The 23,911-nt window shown below is 37.6% G+C and overlaps 1 protein-coding gene and 1 pseudogene across 3 annotated transcripts in view; one reads left to right on the forward strand and one right to left on the reverse strand.

Annotated features, from left to right (window-relative positions):
* Positions 1–1,145: 1,145 nt before the first annotated feature.
* Positions 1,146–23,911, forward strand: part of ATRX (ATRX chromatin remodeler) — a 284,375-nt gene continuing 261,609 nt past the window's right edge. For 2 of the 3 annotated variants that reach the window (XM_070366286.1, XM_070366287.1), the window contains exon 1: positions 1,146–1,379. In XM_070366286.1, coding sequence (XP_070222387.1) covers positions 1,360–1,379 — 20 coding nt within the window. In that variant the 5' untranslated portion in view covers positions 1,146–1,359. Of the gene's footprint in view, positions 1,380–8,467; positions 8,558–23,911 lie in introns of all 3 variants that reach the window. The other variant, XM_070366289.1, reaches the window with a different exon arrangement.
* The window catches only part of LOC102280738 (alpha-1,2-mannosyltransferase ALG9 pseudogene), a 38,894-nt pseudogene continuing 16,380 nt past the window's right edge, over positions 1,398–23,911 (reverse strand).

Here is a 23,911-nt window from a genome sequence, read left to right on the forward strand (position 1 = left end):
CTTCATGGCAAATAGATGGGAAAACAATCTAAACATTTTCTTGGGCCCCAAAATCACTGCAGATGGTGACTGCAGCCATGAAATTAAGAGAGGCTTGCTCCTTGGAAAAAAAGTTATGACAAACCTAGACAGTATATTAAAAAGCAGAGACATTACTTTGACGACAAAGGTCCATCTAGTCCCAGCCATGGTTCTTCCAATAGTCATGTATGGATGTGAGAGTTGGAGTATAAAAAAAGCTGAGTGCTGAAGAATTGATGCTTTTGAATTCTGGTGTTGGAGAAGGCTCTTGAAAGTCCCTTGGACTGCAAGGAGATTCAACCAGTCAATCCTAAAGGAAAACAGTCCTGAATATTCATTGGAAGGACTGGTGCTAAAGCTGAAGCTACAATACTTTGGCCATCTGATGCGAAGAACTGACCATTGAAAAAGACCCTGATGCTGGGTAAGATTGAAAGAAGGAGGAGAAAGGGACAACAGAGAATGAGATGGTTGGATGGCATCACAGATTTGATGGACATGAGTTTGAGTAAACTCCAGGAGTTGGTGATGGACAGGGAATCCTGGTGTGCTGCAGTCCATGGGGTCACACAGTAGGACACAACTGAACCACTGAACTGAACTGATAGTGCTGGGTGCTCAGACAATACCTAATCTGACTGTAATGCTGGAGACCCAGGTTCTATCCCTGCGTCAGGAGGATCCCCTGGAGAAGGATAAGGCAACCTACTCTAGTATTCTTGCCTAGAGAATTCCATCGACAGAGGTGACAGGCGGGCTCCAGTGCACGGGCTCGCAGAATCCCACATGACCCAGGGACTAACACACATAGTGTGGGTATATATTAAACGCTCAATAAACATATGTTGTTGTTATTGTTTTGTCAATATGTCAGGGAAAAGAGGATAGATTAAAAAGCATTTTCACAATAAAGTCAAAATACGTCACTAGCAGTTTCAAGTCAATGGGACTGAATTAGACCCCCTTTGAAAAGGCGGAGGGGATCAAATGACGTAGACCCCCTTAGCAACAGGCCCCCAAAGAAGGTGAATTTCTGTAGCCAATAAGAATCTGCACTGCAGATAAGGCAGCCAATGGTCGACTCAAAGAGGAAGAGGGAGGACGCGCCAATTCTGGGCCTGAGCCTCGGCCCAACAAAATGGCGGCGGCGGCGGCGTCGCTTTGTTTCCGCGGCTCCTGCGGCGGTGGCAGCGGTGCCGGCCTTTGAGCTGTGGGGAGGATCCAGCGCCAGATCTAGTGACGACTAAGGGTCCGGTGCATTCTACCCTAATTGCGTGCCGGGGAGGGCAGAGTCGCGCCCTACGGTCGCTGAATCCTACAGGGCGTAGAAGCGAAAACATGACTGCTGAGCCCATGAGGTAAAACACAACTCCGTCTCACGGGTCCCAGCTGTCTCGGCCTACGCGTTTTCTGAACCTGGTGTTTGGGAAAAATTTGGCTTGGTGGGTTAGGCCTGTGTTTTGCTGAGCGGAAAGAGGCATCGTTTTCTCTTTAGGTGAGGAGGCTTCGAAGAAGGCTCCAGCCCGGGGTTGGGGAGGGGGTAGGGGTTGACTGGGGGCGCGGCCTGGTTTGTCGGGCGCCTTCTCAAGCCTCTCCAAACCCGCGGAGCTTAGTTGAATTCCTCTGTTTATTCTTCGCTGCCTGTGGAACTGAAACCCCCAAGTGGGAGGCGGTTTTTGGTATCCTGATAATTCTTCCTAATCTTTGGGCCTAGAACCGCGTGGGGAAGAAGAGAGGGTAGGGGGTAGGCAGAAGAGGGGCGAGAGGTGGGAGGAGGGGGAGGGGCGGTGGGGAGGATGTGAGATCCTGGGAAGACTCAGTGGCGTTTGTACTGCTGGAGACGGGAATACCCCAGCCTGGAGGAATTTTATTTTTTTCTGCAAACCCTGGGGACAAGCCCATTTTGTGGGGTGAATGGGTGGGTCTTGCCAGTGTTTCTTCTCTACTCCAGATCCTGAAGCGTAGCCCTGGATTTATCTCGGAGGTAAAGGTACTAACGCAGGGTTTTGCTTTCAGAGGACCCCAGTGTACTACTTTTTGTGTGGTCCAGCTTTAATGGGTGGTAAGGCAGTCATCAGATGTTTCTCCATTTTATGGGCAAATTTTGAGCAAAAATAATTAGGCCTTATTTTTGTTTATTTATTTATTCCAAGAGGGATGGGGAACACGTTAACTTGGTTTGATGGGAAATAAAATCTATTCCAAGGAAGCGGTGAGTGGCAGGCCACCTCTTAGTAATCAAGCACGTTTATTATAAGGTTGAGGCTGCTTTTCTCTTGTGCTTCTAATTTGGCTCTTGATAGTGTCTAAAAATATGGATTGTTAATATGGAATGTATACCACTTTTACACAAGTGAATGGGTTGCATTTCAGGCAGGTTGATATTTGACTTTTCATCCCTTGTGAATACAGTAATTTTTTTACTGTTGTATTCTTGGCTCCTAATGGCAAAGTAAAATTACAGGGAGCATAGACCAGAAGTTCATATGTAGTTGGCAAAATGTGATTTTGAGTAACTATTAGGATCGTATATATTTATGTTTGTGTATATATATGTGTGTGTATATCCACCATCTTAATAGTATACAGGTATGTATGTATTTATTTCCTTGGTGGCTCAGACGGCAAAGCATCTGCCTACAATGCAGGAGACCTGGGTTTGATCCCTGGGTCGGGAAGATCCTCTGGAGAAGGAAATGGCAACCCACTCCAGTACTCTTGCCTGGAAATCCCATGGATGGAGGAGCCTGATAGGCTATAGTCCATGGGGTCGCAAAGAGTCGGACACGACTGAGCGACTTCACTTTATTTTTTTATGTATGTTTTTGGGCTTCCCAGGTGGCGCTAGTTGTAAAGAACCTGTCTGCTAATGCAGGAGACATAAGAGACGCTGGTTCAATCCCTGGATGAGGAAGATCCCCTGGAGGAGGGCATGGCAACCCACTCCAGTATTCTTGCCTGGAGAATCCCATGGACAGAGGAGCCTGGTGGGCTACAGTCCAGAGGGTCGCAAGAGTGGGACACGACTAAAGCCACTTAGCACACACACATGCATGTATGTTTTTAGAGCATTTTAGCTAGTGTATAGAATTTGGGAATGAACCTATGATACTTATATGTCTATTTTCTGCATTAAAAAGTAGCAGATGGAAGATGTTTTCCTTCCTTTGAGGGGAAAAAATGGACTTTAGTTCTCAGATTATAGATCCCTAGTTGTGTAAAGATTGTGGCTTTGTTTTCTGACTTTGTGTTCATTGTTTTGAGTGCAGTAAGCCTTCATTTAATTGATATTGGGCACATTAGAGGTACCCAGTACAACTTGTTGGCTAGTTATTATCAGGTGCCCATGTTGCTCTACATGAAGGGTGTACCTTACAGTTAAATATGATCTTTAGATTTTACTAAATCTCAGAAAGTCTGCATTTAAAACTGTAGATTGAACTTGGATTTTCTCCCTTTCTTTTAGGGTGAACAAATTAATTATGTATAAACATTCTGAATAGAACTAGTTTATGCGAGGGTCAGTTTTTCTTACGGGCCTTGAATTTTTGTATATATTGGTGTAAGAATAATAATCATAACTAAAATTGAGTGCTTATTGTTGACCTCTACCTTTGTAATTTTAATTAATTTTCAAAACAGCTCTATGGAATAAGTACTTGGTGTTCCCCATTTTACAGATGAGAAAAGTGAGGCATAGAGAGAGCAAAGAAATTGATCAGTTATATAAATTGTAATTGATGGAGCTGGAATTGAACCGAGTCTTGACTCCAGAGCTTATGTTCTTAACCACAAGACATTAATACCTCCTTGAGCTACCAGAAAAAAACGTGATTATGACCATTTTAATTTAGTTCAAGTATTACAATGGAAGAAGTTCATGTTAGCTGCTATTGTCATTTGTTGTAGGTCTTTGAATTTGTAGGTGTTTATAATATTTTGCCTTTTATGTTCATATGAGATAGTAAGATAACAGAAACATTTATTTTCAGGAGAATCTTAAGCTATGTGAAAACCCCCTTGCAAAGAATACATATAATAGATATAAAGAATTAATTTTAAAAAGTGTGATGCTCTCTGATTATTTACTATGAAAGAGATCCAAGTGGGTGTCAGAACTGTCTCAGTATGAAGTGTTATTCATCTCAAGTCATAATCATAGGTGAAGGATAATCTGACAGGTAATGCTTGAGTGAGTTAAATCCACAATACTACTCTTTAAAAAAAAATCTTTTATTATAGTTGATTTACAATGTTGTGTTAGTTTCAGATGTACAGGAAAGTGAATCATTTATACATATATTCACTCTTTTTTAAAAATTATTTTCCCATATCAGCCATTACAGAGAATTGAGTAGAGTTCCCTGTTCCTTAACAGCAGGTTCTTATTAGTTATCTATTTTATATCTTAAATCATTCTTGATTTTCTTCTATGTGAGGCAGAAATAATATGAACAATTCTATACGTTGTCATTAATGTTATTTTAGGGAATTGTTCTGGATTTTTTCTTTATCAGATCCTCTGGCATTTAAAAATAGGAGCAAAGATTAGTTTCTGATTTTTACTTACATTTTGTAAGTAGGAACATTTCTGGGATTCTGTGGTGAAAAAATAGCCAAAAGGCAAAAGGGAGGAACATGAATGGGTGATTTGGCTAAATTTTATGTTGGCCCTGTGTTCCTCCATTCAATACTGGGGATTTCAGTCTGTGGTTGGTTGAATCCCAGGATGTAGAACTGAGGATATGGAGGGCTGACTATGGGACTTGAGCATCTTCAGATTTTGGTATCTATGGTGGATCTTGGAACCAAGATACCCTGTGTGGATACCGAAGGACAAATATACACTGAAAAATCAGTGGCTCAGTTTTTAAAGTTTTTGTTACTGTTTTTAAAGAATTTTTTGTTGTTTTTGTTTTCAATAAGATTGTTTCTTCATTTTTTTGGCCTGAAAGATCAGCCTCTGATTGACAGATAAACTTTCATTTATTCTCATGTAAAGATCTTAGAGATTTGATGGACTTGTCATTCTGAACCGTATGGCAATTTCTTACTTGAAAAGCTGAAAGCAGTATAACTAGTCATTGGTCTTAAATTTTAAAAAGTAGACATTGTCTAAATTGAGAGATGTTGAGAAAATGACTTAGAAAGTCTCTGTTATTGTGTTAGTCTACAATCAGTTGCATACTAGCCTAATTTTTGAAAAATGTTATCTGAAATATGTGCATTCCCACTGTGTGGAAAGCATTAAGCCAGGCCTGTGGCAGGGGAGTACATGCAAATTTTATAAAGGGTTTAAACAATTTTTTAAATGAATTTTTTATGACGTATAGTTGCTTTACAATGTTGTGTTAGTTTGTAAGTGAATCAGTTATACATATATCCACTCTTTTTAAGATTTCTTTCCTATTTAGGTCACCATAGAGCATTGAGTAGTGTTCCCTGTGCTAATGAAAAGTATTGTAAATGTTATGTTTGTTATGTTATTGCTGAGGGTGAAAAGAAAGACATTTTTTATTTTAATTGTGCTCAGACCACTTCCCATTATTGGCACTTCTTGGCATAGTTGATCATGAGCTTTCAGTTTTATATTTAATTTCTAGAGATAAGGTAAGTGTAATACTTAAAGGTATTTGTAGATAGATTTAGGTATGTGAAATACATTTTTTGGTAAGAAATTGTATTTATGTGCCTATTTCACTTTTGAAATCTGAATAAGCTTACAGACTGGGTGACAGAATACAGGCAGTTCTTGGATTTGCATGAAGTCTATTTTCTCCAGACCTTGAATGTTCTCTTGGCAGAAGCTGTTCAGATGGGTTAAGCTATGGGAAATGAAATATAGATCTTCCTTTAGGAATGCTGAATATAACAGGGCAGTAAAAGGAGTGTCTAAGTAGGATCTCTCTGCACATGGTCATAACAGCAGTTCTTACAAAACAATAGACTAAAAGCTCTTTGGGGATCTTTGTTAATTTTTAAGTGTTTTAGGAGTATAAAGAGTTCCTGAGACTAGAACTGCTGGTTGTGGAGGAATGAATGCTTAACTCTGAGCCAAACCTAGGTTTTCTAGTTGCAGCTCTATTGCTTAGCTGATTGTAAACAAATCATGTATCCTTTCTAGGCCTCTGCTTTGTCATTTGCAGAATGAATTTGTACTAGATGGTCCATAAGTTATTAAAAGTCCTATTTATGTTAGTGTCTATCATTTTTTGACTTTGCCTTTTTTGGGGGTAGGGAGAAGTGATGAAGGAAAATATCTTTCTTGAATTTGTTTGCCTTAAAACTTATGGTTTTAAGATGCATGGTTAGGATGCAGGTGTTTTGTTGCTAATATAATGTCATATTATGATGTACACAAATGTTTTATTGGAAAGGAAAACCTGCTAATTATTATGGCTCAGATTATGTTTTTATTTTGAAAGATTACTATATCTAGTATTTTTCTGCCCTTTTTTGATTGGAGATGATACTTCTGAAAAGACCTGTATTCTAGTAAACTGTGCTTTCTGCTCTGCAAAATTGTCAATTTTTCTCTCTAGCCACTGTTTTCAGATTTTGTTTCTGAGTTTTGGCTTCAAGTAGCCATTCTTGATATCAATAGTCCAGTTTTCTTGTTAAGTGTTACATATAATATTTGTTTAAGAAATCACTGTATGGCAGTGGTATTCATGTGTATATACCCTATGCTCCATTTTTTGGGGGGATGCTTTATTCATTGATCAAGTACATGAGTATCAACTAGGTGCTAGGCACTGTTCTAGCATATGCAAAGGGTAAAAGACAAAATTCCTGCCCCCTTAAAGCATTTTTAACCTAAGGAGGGAAATAGTAAATAAACATTGGAGGTCTATTGGTTGTGCTAGGGATCAGAATGAAGAAAAGCCTAATTTGGGGGATGTCTAGCAAAATTTTGCAGAGGAGATGATATCTGTATTGGGTCTTGAAGAAAAGTTAGCAGTTAAGCATTGACTATGAAAAAGGGCAGTCCAACAGGGGGATTAGTATGGCTAAAGATTAGTCTTATTTTCTACATAGCAGAGGAAATAAGATATGTTCACAAATAAATTTGAAGCAGGATGTAAAGGGCTAAATGCTGTGTTGGGTAAAAACTAAGTTGCTGTGGGAATTAAAAGTAGGAAGACATTTCTAATGGGGTCCAGGAAAGGCTTAGAGATAGTATTTAATTGTGCCCTTGGAGGATATATATACTTTTGACAAAGAAGACTGGAGAAGGATTTCAGATGTGAGGTATAGCAGCTTGAGCAAAGAAATGTTATGTATATTAGAGTTTTCTAACTGAAAGGAGGTCAACTTAGAATCTTTAACTCAATTCCTGGGCAAATAATTGTATAACCATTGGCAACTAGTATTTTTTTTCCCAGCTTTATTGAGATATAATTGACATACAGCATTGTGTAAATTTAAGGTATACAGTGTGATGATATGTTATGCATATATACTTTGAAGTGACTGCTACAATAATTACCTTTTTTAAAATTATTGTTGTGGAGAGAACATTTAAGATCTACTCTTTGGCAACTTTCAAGGATATAATACAGTGTTGCTATCTAGAGTCACCATACTGTATACTGTATATCAGATCTTTAGAACTTATAATGAAGTTTGTATGTTAACTTTTATGGCTCGATGATCTTATAAAAGCTTGTGACTGAGCCTGATAATTTTAGTTCAGCAGAGCTGTTAAAAGCATAACCCATTTTTTCTTAAAGATTGTGTAGAATTTAATGACAGATTTTGAATGACAAGCATTCAAAATGTATCATTACTTGTCTTTATTTTGGTCATTTGTCAGTTGACTTTTGGGTAACATTTGATTTCTAAAATCCAAAATAAAAAATAGTTTTTTTTTTTTTTTTTTTTAGTAATATTGGATTTATTTTGCTTATTTGAATATATCAATTGTTTTTTGGTTTATTTGATAACATTCCAAATTTAGCTCTGCTATAATGCTTGTTTTGAAAAAAAATGTGCATTTGTTCCAACAAGATTGATATATTGGGTAACAATTTGAGCATAAGACAAAATTTGTATTTGCTTATTCAGGATTTTGTTTACAAGGTCAAGGTTCAGCAAACTATGGCCACCACAGTGACCTGTTTTTGTAAATAAAGTTTTGTTGGAACACACCAAACTCATTTGTTTACATTGCCCTGTGGCTGTTTTTATAGCAGAGTCTCAGAATTGGATAGTTGCAACAGAGACCCAATGGCCCACAAAGCCTAAAATATTTACTCTCTGGCCCTTTATAGAAAGTTTGCCCTAGGTGAATGCAGGAAGCTGGACCCAGCTGAACTGAGCTGCATTAAAATACATGCATATACAGGCACATGCCTCAGACCTCTATCAGCTACCTCAGTTCACCCCTTGTGTTATGAGCCACACCCATCCACATCTATTGTTACAATTTTCCATCCGATTTCAGATAACCCTCCTTCCATCACTTCACAATAATTCATGAGCTGCAACCCTTCTGATGCCCACTTCCACAAGCAAACTTCAGGTCTTTTTCAAGGTAAAGTGCCATATTTATTGTTGTACTTGTGTATTTCTTAATCACTTAATGTGTGTAAACTGTGTAAAATTGTGCTACCATTTCTATTAGGTTTTTGTCTTTTTTAAAAAATATGTCACTGATGAAGTTTTTGGAGTGTTGTGCTTCTAACCCCATTTCCCCCCAGAGTCCTATGGTGTTCATTGTATAATTTTGCATTACCTGGTGATTTTTAGGAGCTCGTATCATTGCAGAATTGACTACTTGTCATCTTGCAAAAAGTATTGATTCATTCCCCAAATATTTCTTGGACTATGTGAAGTTTAAGTGAGTTAATGGACCCAAAACACTTAGGTTAGTGTGACATAATAATTACTCAAATATTAGTTGTTACTAATTACTATTACCATGTGCCAAGAACTGTTCTAAGTACTGCTTAGGTGTACAAGACAAGGCACCCCATGGAGCTTACATTATACTTAAAAAAAATCTGTACTAATTTGCATTTTGGCTTGTAGTTCCCCCCCTCAAAAAAGATGTTTTGGTGTTTTTATAAATGATATTTTAAAAATGTCTATCCACGGATCAAAGATACTTAAAATAACTTTCTAGTCAATATATTATTCATCTCATGTACTGTTTTATTGAATGATTTTTTGAAATGTTTTTTATAACTATAACCTTGGGTGATGAATTTGATCCTACCTTCAAGCAGATAAAGAATAATCATTGCCTTTTTACTATATTTCAAAATTAAAAGTTTCCCCCAAATAGGAATATTCTCCTATATAACCTCATTATAATTAGCAAAATTAGAAATTAATCCTGAAACAATACTATTTCTAATCTACAGACCTTACTCACATTTTGCCAGTTGATTCTCAATGTCCTTCATAGTGAATTCATATTTTGCCAGTTGATTCTTAATGTCCGTCATAGTGAAAGACAACGATTTCTTTTCTCTGGTCCAGGATCCAGTTCTGGAACAGGCATTGCATTTTGTTTTCATGTTTCTTTAATCTTTTTAAATCTGGAGCAGTTCACTTTACTTTTTTATCCCTTTCTATCCCATTTTTGAAGAACACTGGCCAGTTAATTTGGGTTTGTCTGATGTTTCCTTGTGGCTGTGTATTTTGCTAGAAATAGTATGAAGTGATATGCTTTTCTTTGCACATTTTATCAGGGGGTATATCTTTGCTTTTACTGTATTTTAAAATGTTTTTACTTTTAATACTAATATTATCAGCCCAATTTAGAGATTTTAAAGCTAGGTTTGGTTAATTTCTATAGAGTTAGAGAATTTGCCCACCTGTTATTTTTCTTGCCTTTCCCATTTCTAACTTTCCTCAGGTACCCCCAGCATTCAAATCAAAACACCCTATTTATGAAGTTTCACTGTGCTTTTTGAGTATCTACTAAAAATAAAGAATTAAGAATGAATGTTTCATATTAAAGTGACTGGACCTGTTAAGTATATGAAATAATACACTTCTTCCGAAGGCTGAATGTAGAGCATCCAAGAGAGCTTATTGAATATTTCAGTTTAGAGATAGAAGAAAAATATTTGATGGTACTAAATGACTTCAGAGCTTTTAAAAAATACTCAACAAATCACTATTCTTTTCTTTTAAGGAATCCCTGAGCAAGCATTATCATCATTTATATAAACATTTAGTATTGCTCTGTTCAAGGCAATTTGTTTTTTTCTCATATGGAAAAAAAGAGATGAACTCAGACCAGTTTCCTCCTTTGAGGAGTTTACACTCTAGTAGGGAGTACTCTTGGGTTTTAAAGAAGAAATTATAAGGAGAATGTGTTGCTGTTAAAGAGAAGTAAAAGAATGTTCAGTGGGTGAAGAGGGGAAAGAGAACCTTCTTTGAGGTAAGAGTTGTGGTTAGATAAGATTGGAAAGTCATGTGTGAATTATTTTGCAGAAAGCTTCAAATTCTTGCTTAGGGGTTTGTACCTTATCCTTATTTATAAACATGGGAAGCTTCTGAATGTTTTGAGCATGGGGGTGACAGATACTTGAATCCGTGCTCAACTATGCCAAATCTGTGGATTCTGCATCAGCAGATTTAAACAAACTCGATTGAAAATATTTGGGGAAAAAATTCCAGAGTACCAAAGAGCAAAACTTGAATTTGAAACACATAGGCAATTACTTAGACACCAATTATATTATATTAGGTATTATAAGTAATCTAGATAAGATTTAAAGTATAGGTGAAGAAGGTCATAGGTTATATGCAAATACTTTGCCATTTTATATAAGGGTCTTGAGCATCCTCAGATTTTGGTATGGGGGAGTCCTGGAACCAGTCCCCATAGTTACTGAGGAATGACTGTAAATTTAGGAGAATATAGTCATATACCTCTAGCTCCCACCTCTTACCCCCTAAAATAATAGCACAAGCTAAGTATCAACTGAGACATTTTAGGTATGATAGTATAGTAGTTTAGTACTTGAATTGAGGTAGAATGAACTTGGGCAAAGATGGGATTTCAAGGCAGATAATAATGACTTTTAGGTATACTTTTTCCCCCCTCCTTCCCCATTCCAAATATAATACTAAAAGATTTAAATAACTTTTATTTGTTAAGTATTGCCATCCACTTAATACTGTTTTCCATGATTTGTCTCTCACATCTGAATTCTAAACATTCATCTGATTATTCTGGATGGGAGCTAGGGCTACATGACTTGAAGAATGAATTCTGGAATTAGGTCTGATTTTCTGATGTTCTGCCTGTAAAATCTAAACTTTTAAAAATTGTAACTTTTCCTTTTGCAGAGAGAAAGAATGCCAGTTCTCTCCTAAAGACCCTTTTCTTGTAACCTCTCACAACAGAATAAAACTTTTTGCTTTGCTTTCTTGCTCTTACCACATTTTTTGCCTTCTATCTCCTTCTGAAGACTCTGCCTTTGAGTGGGGATTGGGTATGGCATATTGATGAAATGGACTGTATTTAATCACTGTGCCAAACAGAATGAAGCATTTCTTGAAGTTCCTACTGGGAATTACTGGTTTGGCCCACATGAACGTAGTTATTGCAATTAAAAATTTTTGAATGTTTCTTAGAGATCACCATTTATACATATTAAGGTAAAATGTAGGTCTTGTTCAAATGTTGCTGCTTTATTACTCAGATTTGTAACTTTTATCTGCATTAGAGCATTTATATCTTTGTATTTAAAACAATAGATTGTAATTTGTTCAGTCCTCCATTCTCTCTTAAATATTTTAGCATTTTAACCACTTAAGAGTGTATAATTTAGTGACATTAAGTACAGTGTTGTGTAACCATCATTATCTAATTCCCAAACATTTCTTTTACCCCCCTCCAAAGAAACCATATATCTGCCAATACTACTTCTCCATTCCCCTTGCAAACACTAATGTACTTTCTTTCTAGCTCAATGGATTTGGGTATTCTGAAGTTTTCATATAGAAGAAACGGTACAATATGAAGATTTATCCATATTGAATCATGTATCAGTACTTAATTCCTTTTTTATGCCTGAATAATATTTTATTAGGATATCCTACATTTGTTTACCTGTTCATCAGTTGATAGGCATTTAGATTGTTTTTACCTTTTGGATGTTGTAAATAGTGCTACTGTGAATATTTCGGTATATGTTTTTATTTGGACATGTGTGTTCATATCTCTTGGGTATATACCAAGGCGTAGAATTTGCTGAGCCATATGGTTACTCTCTGTTTAACTTACTGAGGAAAGCTAAACTATTTTCTACAGTGGCACATCTTAACATTTCCGCACGTGTTATTTTCTGTTTTATTTAAAAAATTATGGCCGCTATAATGGGTGATATATATTAAAGTGATATCTCACTGTGGTTTATTTTATTTTTTTTTATTTAAGCAAGTTTGTTTGAAATCTGTTTGAAAAGATTTTGGTCTTGTTTAAAAAGACCAAGCAGGTCAAGAAGACGGTTAGAACTGGACATGGAACAACTGACTGGTTCAAAATTGGGCAAGGAGTACGTCAAGACTGTATATTGTCACCCTGCTTATTTAACTTATATGCAGAGTACATCATGCAAAATGCCAGGCTGGATGAAGCACAAGCTGGAATCAAGATTGCCAGGAGAAATATCAACAACCTCAGATTTGCAGGTGATACCACCCTTATGGCAGAAAGTGAAGAAGAGCTATAGGACTTCTTGATGAAGGTAAAAGGTGAGAGTGAAAAACCTGGCTTGAAACTCAGCATTCAAAAAATGAAGATCATGGCATCACTTCCATCACTTCATAGCAAATAGATGGTGAAACAATGGAAACAGTGACAGACTTTATTTTCTTGGGCTACAGAATCACTGTGAATGGCGACTACAGCCGTGAAATTAAAAAAAGACGCTTGCTCCTTGGAAGAAAAGCTATGACAAGCCTAGACAGTATATTAAAAAGCAGAGATATCATTTTGCTGACAAAGGTCCATATAGTCAAAGCTATGGTTTTTCCAGTAGTCACGTATGGATATTAGAGTTGGACCATGAAGAAGTCTGAGTGCTGAAGAATTGATGCTTTTGAACTGTAGTGTTGGAGAAGACTCTTGAGAATCCCTTTGACTGCAAGGAGATCAAACCGTCAATCCTAAAGGAAACCAACCCTGAATATTCATTGGAAGAACTGATGTGGAAGCTGAAGCTCCAATACTTTGGCTATTTGATGTGGAGAACCAACTCATTGGAAGAGACCCTGATGCTGGGAAAGTTTGAGGTCAGGAGGAGAAGTGGATGACAGAGGATGAGATGGTTGGATGGCATCACTGACTCAATGGACATGAATTTGAACAAACTCTGGGAGATAATGAAGGACAGGGAGGCCTGGTTATGCCAACAGTTCATGGGGTTGCAAAGAGTCAGACACGACTTAGTGACTGAACAACAAACTACTCAATATTAAAAAAATAGATCCAACCAAGACATTTTCAGTATTAGATTATAAACTGTGTAAAATGTGATTAGGGACAGGAGATGAATATGAGAAATAATTTCTATTAATAGTGAATAAAGTTTACTATGTACTGTTTATTAACAGTTTTGTGGATTCTTGTACACATTTGCAAATATCTGTGCACTATGGGGAATACAGCTCTGTCATAGCATAAAAGTTAGCATTGCTTAATGGTAAGATATACTTTGTTAAAATCTTAACTCAATTTCATGCTTACTTTGGAAACTTATTTAGTCTCTCTGAATCTTGATGATTACCTTCTGAAAAATGGATGTTAAAAGTAGAAGAAATTGAATCAGTCAACATTAAATAAGATGCCATTTCCATTTTAAGTATTCAGTGTTACTGATCAGGGCAAATGCCCTAAGGTGGAACATTAAAATTTTTTACAAGACTCTATCTTAGTAGGAGGGAAGGCCATAGCAAAAAACAGGGGCTAAGATCTTGTAGGACCTGCAAGAAAACCTCAAGATTTTGGCTTTATTTAACTGTGATAAAATTGACAAACTATACTATTTTAACCATTTTTAAGTGTACAATTTAGTGTCCTTACATAAATCACATTGTTGTACAAACATCACCACTATCTCCAGATCTTTTCATCACCCCAAACTAAAACTCCATATGTATTAAATAATTCCCCAGTCCCCTCTCCCTTAAACCCTGATACTACTGTTCTACTTTCTGTGTGAATTTGACTCTTCTTGATACCTCTGAATAAACAGAATTGTACAATATTTTTCCTTTTTTGTTTGGCTTTTTTCACTTAGCATAGTGTCCCTAAGGTTTATCCATTTTGCAGCATGTATCAGAATTTCATTTCTTTTTAAGGCTGAATAATATTCCATTCATTATATGTATGTACCACATTTAGTTTATCTGTTTATATGTTGATAGGCATTTGGGATGTTTCTTATCTTTTGGCCATTGTGCATAATGCTAATGTAAACTTTGGTGTGCAAATGTGTGTTTGAATCCCTGTTTTTAGTTCTTTCAGGCATATACCTTGAAGTGGATTTCTATCTTTAATCTCTTGGGGAACTACCAAACTGTTTTTCTCTGTGGCTGCACTATTTTACATTCCTACCTGCAACATATAAGGGTTCTAATTTCTCTAGATTCTTTCCAAAAATGGATTTTATTAAAAATTTTTTTTGATAGCAGTCATCCTAATGGATGTGAAGTGTTTGTGCTTATTGGCGCTTTGTTTGTCTTCTTTGGACAAATGTCTATTGATGTCTTCTGCACATTTTATGGTTTTTCTTTAGTTGTTCAGTCACTCAGTCGTGTCCAACTCTTTGTGACCCCATGGACTGCAGCACGCCAGGCTTCCCTGTCCTTCACCATCTCCCAGAGCTTGCTCAAACTCATGTCCATTGAATTGGTGATACCATCCAACCATTGTGTTCTCTGTCATCCCCTTCTCTTCCTGCCTTCAATCTTTCCTAGCATCGGGGTCTTTTCTAATGATAATTATTGATAGTTACCCCTTGTTGTTCAGTCACTCAGTCATGTCCAACTCTTTGCAACCCTGTGGACTGCAGCATGCTAGGCTTCCCTGTACTTCACTATCTCCTGGAGTTTGCTCAAACTCATGTCCATTGAGTTGATGATGCCATTCAACCATCTTATCATGTGTGGCCCTCTTCTCCTGCCCTCAATCTTTCCCAGCATATCAGGGTCTTTTCCAGTGAGTCTCTTCCAATAACTCCTTATTAGATATATAATTTGTGAATGCTTTCCCCCATTTTATGGATTGCCTTTTCACTCTCTTGGTAGTGTTCTTTGATACACAAAAGTTTTGACTTTTAATAAAGTCCAAGTTATCTATTTTTGCTTTTGTTGTGTGTTTTTGGTACCATCCAAGAAATCGTTGCCAAATCTAAAGTCATGACGTTTTATCTCTCTGCTTTCTTCTTTTATTTTTAAAACTTTGTTTATATATTTTTGGTTGTGCTGGGTCTTTGTTGCCACACACATGATTTCTCTGATTGTGGCTAGTGGGAGCTACTCTCTAGTTGTGGAGTGTGGGCTTATTGTTGCAGTAGCTTCTCTTGTTGCAGAGCACAGGTCTAGGCGCGTGGCTCAGTAGTTGTGGCACACTGGCCTAGTTGTTCCATGACATGTGAAGTTTTCCTGGATTAGGGATTAAACTTGTGTTCCCTGCACTGACAGCCAAATTCTTATCCCCTGTAGCACCAAGGAAGTCCTTTGGAATGTTTTTGATTGTCAATTCAAGTAGGGAGATTGACTAATTGCCCCCACTCCCTCCATTTGCTGAATGCTATCTTTGGCATTTAACCATGTAGTAACTTACCATTGTTTATTTTGTAGTATACCTCTGAGTTACACTGTGATGTTCTTTTATTTCAGCCTAATGGACTCTGTTTAGCAGGTATGCCAGCAGTGAATTCACTCAGCTTTTGTTTTTTTGGCACATTTCTTTTGCATTTTTCAAAGATACCTTTACTACATATAGAATTCTTGGTTGACATTTTTTTCCACAGCATGTGAAATATGTTATCTCACTGTTGTGTGGTATTTAACTATTTTGTTAATGAAAATCCTGTGTACTTATCATTCTCTTGTTGATTTCAAGCTTTTCTTGGCTTTTGACAGTTTAGTTATGTTTTGTCTCAGTGTGGATCTCTGTCTGTCCTACTTGGAGTTAATTGAGCTTTTTGGATTCATGTATTTCTTGAAATTTGGTAAGTTTTTGGCAGTTATTTCTTTAAACATTCATTCCGTTCCTTTTTCTCTATCCTCTCCATCTGTGACTCTCATTATGAATGTGTTGGTAGGCCTGATGGTGTCTTAAAGGTCTCTCATGCTCTTTTCATTTTTTTTTATCCTATTTTGTTTCAGTGTCTCATACTAGGTAATCTCAATGGGGCTTTATTTAAGTTTACTGAATTTTTCTTCTCTCTATTCAGATCATCTGTTCAATCTCTATAATGAGTTTTTCACTATTGTACTTTTATTTTGTAAAAGTTTATTTGGTTGTGTTTTGTAGTTATTTTTCTGAATATTCTTTCCCTGGTAAGACTTGTTTTCCTTTAATTTTTCTTTTCTTCTTCTGTTTTTGCCATGCTGCGAGGTGTGGGGATCTTAGTTCCTTGAACAGAGTTTGAACCTGCACCCCTGCATTGGGAGTGTGGAGTCTTAACCATTGGGCTGCTAGGGAAGTCCCTCCTTTATTATTTTTTTTTTTGTTCATGGTTTTCTTTAACTCTGTGAGTATATTTAGGACAGTTGTTTTAACATCTTTGCCTACTAATTCCAGCATCTGGGCTTCCTTAGGAGCAATTCTGTTACTGTCTTCTTTTTCCTCTGTGAATGGGCCATACTTTATTTCTTTGCATGCTTGGAACTTTTTGTTGAAAATGGACATTTTGAATATTGTAACGTGGTAACTTTGGAAAACATTCTTTCTTCTCCACAGGATTTGTTGTTGCTGTTTGTTATGGATTGTAGTTTTTGCTTAGGGAATTTTATAACCTATTTTTATTATGACTATTCTTTGTCTTGTGTGGACACTGAAGTGTTTGTTCTGGTAGATTATTCATCAGTTAGTGGTTTGACTGAACTTTCCATAAATGGATCAAAGCAAAAAATACAGACAAACTACAAACAAAACCCCAAATCCAGACAAAACTACTCTCTCAGTCTTTGGAGATTGACTTGGCATTGGGGCACTTCTCAGTGCTTGGCCATTTCATTTAAAACTCTTCCCTAGCCCTCCCTGCTTGATTGTGTGGAGCCTAAAGGTGAGCCATAGATGAACACTTATGGCCTTCTGTCTTTTCTGAGCATGTGTCCAGCCCTGAGTGTGTGTGGGCTTCCAAATTCCCTGGTCTATGTAGGAGCTTTTCAGAGTCCCTGTTCCTTCTATGTATGTCTTTCTCCATCCAGCTTTTTCCTTCTTATCCTTTTATGTCTGTCTAGTGCCTGGCCCGCTTGTTATTCCTTGCCCCAGGTGACTGTGGATAGTATATTTTCCTTTAAATGCTTTGTATAAAGGTTGCTCATTTCAGGAACTTGTTCTTCCTCCTGAGGTGGGTGAAAGAAATGGAAACCTGTGATGCAGTATGCCAGGTAACTACCAAACAGGTGAGAACACACAACTACCATTCTTTAAGAATAAGGTCCGTATTATTCCTTTTGACATCTGCAGGTTGTGCTAGAATTGTAGGCCACTGTCTTCATGGCCACCACGTAGCTGAGGAGTGAGGCATGGTAGGTGCATAAAATAAAATACCACAGTGCTCTCATTTCAAAGTTCAGCAGCTTTTTCTATTAAGTGCTCCCCTGGTGGTTGTAATGTTTTGATTACAAGATTCTAGAGTTCCAAAAAAGTTGATTCTGATGACAGTTTTTACCAGCATAATTGTTGCCATAGTGGAGGGACAGAATTTTGGAGTTACTCACTCCACCACTGTGTATAATGTTGTTCTTGGTCTGTTTGTTTTAATCCCTATGCAATGGCACATTTTCTTTAAAATTAATTTTTTTAATTGAAGTGTTGGGCTTCTCCAGTTGCTCAGTGGGTAAAGAATCTGCCTGCATTGCAGGAGACACAGGAGATGTGGATTCGATCTCTCAATCAGAAATATCTCTGAGAGATCGGAATGGCAACCCACTCCAGTATTCTTGCCTGGGAAATCCCATGGACAGAGGAGCCTGGTGGGCTGCAACCTATGGGATCTAAAAAGAGTTGAATGTGACTGAGCATGAGCAAGGACAGATGGATAGCTGATTTACAGTGTTGTATTGGTTTCAGGTGTATAACAAAATGATTCAGTTATCTATCTATATTTATTTTCAGATTCTTTTCCCATATGGGTTATTACAAAATATTGACTGTAGTTCCCTGTGCTATAGTAGTGTGTATATATTAATCCCAGACTCCTAATTTATCCCTTCTGCCACATTTCCTTAATAAGTGTAGCTTTTTATGAAGTCTTGATATCTGCTAGGGCATGAGTGCCCACATTGTTCGTACTATCTTGGTTATTCTTGTACTGTTCCATGTTATGTATCTTTTTCTTGTATTTCTAAATGCTTTGATTGGTGTTTAATTCTATTTTGATAAACACTTTAGAGGCCTACTGTGAGCCAAGCATTGTTTTAGATCAACATTTCTCAAACTTGGCATTATAAACATTTTGGTCCAGGTAATTATTTGTTGTGGGAGGCTGTCCTGTGTGTGCATTGACTCTCTGTCCTCTATCAATAGATACCAGTAACAACACCCCCTTCCCCACCCTCCACCAGTTGTGACAAGCAAAAATGTTTAAAGATGTTTTCAGATAGTTCCTGTGGGAGGTGGTGGTATGGGGGTGACACAGTCCTCCCACTTGAGAACTACTATTCTAGATGATAGGGATTCACAGATAATTAATACTGAGCTAAGAGGAGGAGTAAATGATTGAAATACTCTGTGATATGGTTAAGTATGTATATGAACCAAGGAATGTTGACAAACAGTAAAAATTGCCATGGAGTTGGGTCTTAAGGCTAGATAGTGATGTTATTTAGGAAGGGAGATGTTCTAGGTGGTAAGAAGTCTAGAGACTTGGTAAAAGGACCCTTACTTGAGCCTTGAGAGCAGAAAGAAATTGTGTGATTGGAGAGGATATGGAATGTAGACTTGAAGAAAAGGAAGGGAGTTGGGGTCAGATTTGAAAAGGCTTTTCATGCTATTCTGTTTTATTTTTTGTCTTTTCATTATAGAAAACCAACAAATACTTTTAAAGTTTTTAGAGTAATATGTTCAACTTTTTTGTAGCAACAATAATGAAATGATAAAAAGCATATGGTGAATGTTAAACTCAAGAAGATAACACTAAAAAGGGAATACTTGTACACTGTTGATGGGGATGTAAATTGGTACAGCTACTATGGAAAACAGTGTTGAGCTTACTTGGAAACTAAAAATAGAACTATCATCCAACAATTCCACCTTTGAGTATATATCTAGGAAAAAATAAGATGAAAGTGCACATCAGCAGACTGTTCTATTAAGAAGATATGTGTGTGTGTATGTGTGTGTGATGAAATATTACTCAACCATGTAAAAGGTTGAAATATGGCCATTTGCAGCAACTTGGATGGACCTACATAATATGATACTTAGTGAAATAAGTCAGAGAAAGACAAATACTATATGATATTGTTTATATGTGGAATCTAAAAAAATAATAATACAAACTAATGTATATAGCAAAAGAGAAAGCACATTCAAACAGAAAACAAACTAGTTGTTACCAATTAGGAGTATGGGATTAACAGATACAAACTACAGTATTTAAAATAGATAACAAAGATATACTGTATAGCACAGGGAATTACATCCATTATCGTGTAATAATCTATAATTGAATATAATCTGCAGAAATACTAAATCACTATGCTGTGTATCCTAAACTAACACAGTATTGTAAAATCAGCTGTTTGTTGTTGTTCAGTCGCTAAGTAGTGTCCGACTCTGCGACCCCATGGACTGCAGCATGCCAGGCTCCCCTGTCCTTCACTGTCTCCCAGAGTTTGCTCAAATTCATGTCTGATGAGTCAGTGATGCTATCTAACCATCTCATGCTCTGCTGCCCCCTTCTCCTTTTGCCTTCAATTTTTCCTGGCATCAGAGTCTTTTCCAGTGAGTTGTTTCTTCCCATCATGCCAAGGTATTGGAGCTTCAGCTTCAGCACCAGTCCTTCCAGTGAATATTTAGGGTTGATTTCCTTTAGGATTGACTGGTTTGATCTCTTTGCAGTCAAGGGAACGCTCAATAGTCTTCTCTAGCACCACAATTCAAAAGCATCAATTCTTCGGCACTCAGCCTTCTTTATGGTCTGACCCTCACGGCCATACATGTCTACTGAAAAAACCATAGCAGCTTTGATTATATAGACCTTTGTCGGCAAAGTGATGTCTCTGCTATTGAATTTGCTGTTTAGGGCTTCCAGGTGGCACTAGTGGTAAAGAATGTGCCTGCTAATGCAGGAGACATAAGAGACCTGGGTTCGATCCCTGGGTCAGGAAGATCCCCCGGAGGAGGGCACAGTGACCCACTCTACTATTCTTGCCTAGAGAATCCTATGGACAGAGGCGCCTCGCAGGCTAGAGTCCATAGGGTCTCAGAGTCCATCATGACTGAAGTGACTTACCATGCATGTACAGGTTTGTCATAGCTTTTCTTCCAAGGAGTAAGTGTCTTTTAATTTCATGGCTGTAGTCACGGTCTGCAGTGATTTTGGAGCCTAAGAAAGTAAAAACTCACCATTTCGGTTTTTTACCCCTTCTATTTGTCATGAAGTGATGGGACCAGATGCCATGATGCAAGTTTTTTAAATATTGATTTTCAAGCAAGCTTTTTCACTCTCTCTTTCACCCTCATCAAGAGGCTCTTTAGTTACTCTTCACTTTTCTGCCAGTAGAGTGGTATCATCTGCATGTCTGAGGTTGTTGATACTTCTCCCAGCGTCTTGATTCCGGCTTGTGATTCATCCAGCCCAGCATTTTGCATGATGTAATCTGCACAGAAATTAAATAAGCTGGTGACAATATACAGACTTGTCGTACTCATTTTCCAATTTTGAACCAGTTCACTGTTCCATGTCCAGGTCCAGTTCTAATGGTTGCTTCTTGACCCATATACAGGTTTCTCAGGAGACAGGTAAGGTGGTCTGGTATTCCCAACTCTTTAAGAATTTTCTACAGTTTGTTGTGATCCACACAGTCAAAGGCTTCAGTGTAGTCAATGAAGCAGAAGGAGATACTTTGCTGGAACTCCCTTCCTTTCTCCATTATCCAACGAATGTTGGCAGTCTGATCTTCTAGTTCCTCTGCCTCTTCAAAACCCAACTTGTACATGTGGAACTTCTTGGATCACATGCTGGTGACGCCTGGCTTGAAGGATTTTGAGCATAACCTTGTTGGCATGGGAAATGAGCACAGTTGTATGGTAGTTTGAAAATTCTTTGTATTACCTTATTTAGGATTGGAGTGAAAACTGACATATGCCAGTCCTGTGGCCACTGCTGAGTTTTCCAAATTCGCTTACATAATTGAGTGCAGCACTTTAACAGCATCCTTTTTTTATGATTTGAAATAGCTCAGCTGGAATTCCATCACTTCTGCTAGCTTTGTCATAGTAAAACTTTCTAAGGCCCACTTGACTTCACACTGCAGGATGTCCGGCTCTAGGTGAGTGATCACACCGTCATGGTTATCTGGGTCATTAAGACCTTTTTTCTCTATGTATATATTCTGTATTCTTCTGTGTATTCTTGCCACCTGTTTTTTTTTTTTCTTCTATAAAATAGTACGTTTATTGGTTAAGAAGAATATTGTATTTGAAAAGTACCTTCCTTCTGGGATTTTCAAATAAATTTGCAGATATCATTTTATTCATCCATACAGCAGAAACTTTGGAAACCAGAAAAATGGAAAAAAGTATGGCTTTTTATACATTTAACGCTATACAACCAGTTCAACTATTTCCTCATTCTGGTGACTATGAGAGTACAAAGGAACCATTTACTCTTTTCCCTGGCATCACTCCACCTCTTGGGGAAATTTGTGGTAGGTGACTGTGGCTTCTTGGTCATATGATTCCTAGGGACAGTACAGGAATTCAGTGAGGGAGTTTAAAATGTTTCAGATAACTGTCAACATTCCATGGTTACCACCTCTTTCTAATTTCTTCTGCTTCCGTTAGGTCCTTACCGTTTCTGTCCTTTATCATGCCCATCCTTGCATGAAATGTTCCTGGATATCTCCAGTTTTCTTGAAGAGATATCTAGTCTTTTCCATTCTCTTTTTTTCCTCTATTTCTTTGCATTATTCATTTAAGAAGGCTTTCTTATCTCTCCTTGCCATTCTCTGGAACTTTGCATTCAGTTGGGTATGTCTTTCCCTTTCTCCCTTACCTTCTCTTCTTTCCTGAGCTATTTGTAAAGCCTCCTCAGACAACCACTTTGCCTTCTTGCATTTCTTTTTCTTTGGGATAATTTTGGTTGCCACCTCCTGTACAATGTTACAAACTTCTGTCCATAGTTCTTTAGACCCTCTGTCTACCAGATCTAACCCCTTGAATGTATTTTAGTCACCTCCACTGTGTAGTTGTAAGGGATTTGATTTAAGTGAAGAGTGAAAGTGAAGTCTCTCAGTCGTGTCTGACTCTTTGCAACTCCATGAACTGTAGCTCCTTCCTCCATGGGATTTTCCAGGCAAGAATACTGGAGTGGGTTGCCATTTCCTTCCCCAGGAAGATCTTCCCGACCCAGGGATTGAACCCGGGTCTCCTGCATTGTAAGCAGTTGCTTTACCGTCTGAGCAACCAGGGAAGTCACACCTGAATGGCCTAGTGGTTTTCACTACTTTTTTCAAGTTAACCCTGAATTTTGCAATAAGGAGCTCATGACCCGAGCCATTGTTAGCTCCAGTTCTTGTTTTTCCTGACTGTATAGAGCTTCTCCATCTTTGGCTGCAAAGAATATAGTCAATCTGATTTTGATATTGACCGTTTGGTGATGTCCATCTGAGAGTCATCTCTTGAGTTCTGAGAAAAGAGTGTTTGCTATGACAGCGTGTTCTCTTGGTAAAACTCTGTTAGCCTTTGTCCTGCTTCACTTTGCACTCCAAGGCCGAACTTGCCTGTTATTCTGAGTATCTCTTGACTTCCTCCTTTTGTATTCCAATCCGCTGTGATGAAAAGGCATAATTTTTTGGTGTTAGTTCTAGGAGGTCTTGTAGTTCTTCATAGAACTGGTAACTTCAGCTTCTTTGGCATTAGCGGTTGAGGCATAGACTTGGATTACTGTGATGTTTAATGGTTTGCCTTGGAAACAAACTGAGCTCATTTTGTCATTTTGGAGATTGCATTTAAGTACTGCATTTCAGACTCTACTACTCTTCTGCTGACTATGAGGGCTACTGCATTTCTTCTAAGGGATTCTTGCCCATAGCTGTAGATATAATAATGGTCATTTCAAACAAAAACTTGAATTAAAAAATATTTATTTATTTGGTTGTATTGGGTCTTAATTGCCACATGCCAGCTCTCCATTGTGGCACATGGATTTAGTTGTCCCAAGGCATGCGGGATCTTAGTTCCTAGATGAGAGATTGAACCCACATTCCCTGCATTGTGGATTCTTAACCAGTGGACCACCAGAAAAGTCCTGGTCATCTGAATTAAATTTGTCCATTCCCTTTCCATTTTAATTCACTGATTCCTAAGATGATGTTGTTCAATCTTTCCATCTTCTGTGTGACCACATCCAATTTACCTTGATTCATGTACCTAACATTATATGTTCTATGCAATATTGTTGTTTATAGCATGGGACTTTACTTTCACCACCAGACCCATCCATAACTGAACATTGTT

The sequence above is a fragment of the Bos mutus genome, chromosome X (assembly GCF_027580195.1).
Source record: "Bos mutus isolate GX-2022 chromosome X, NWIPB_WYAK_1.1, whole genome shotgun sequence".
Taxonomy (NCBI): domain Eukaryota; kingdom Metazoa; phylum Chordata; class Mammalia; order Artiodactyla; family Bovidae; genus Bos; species Bos mutus.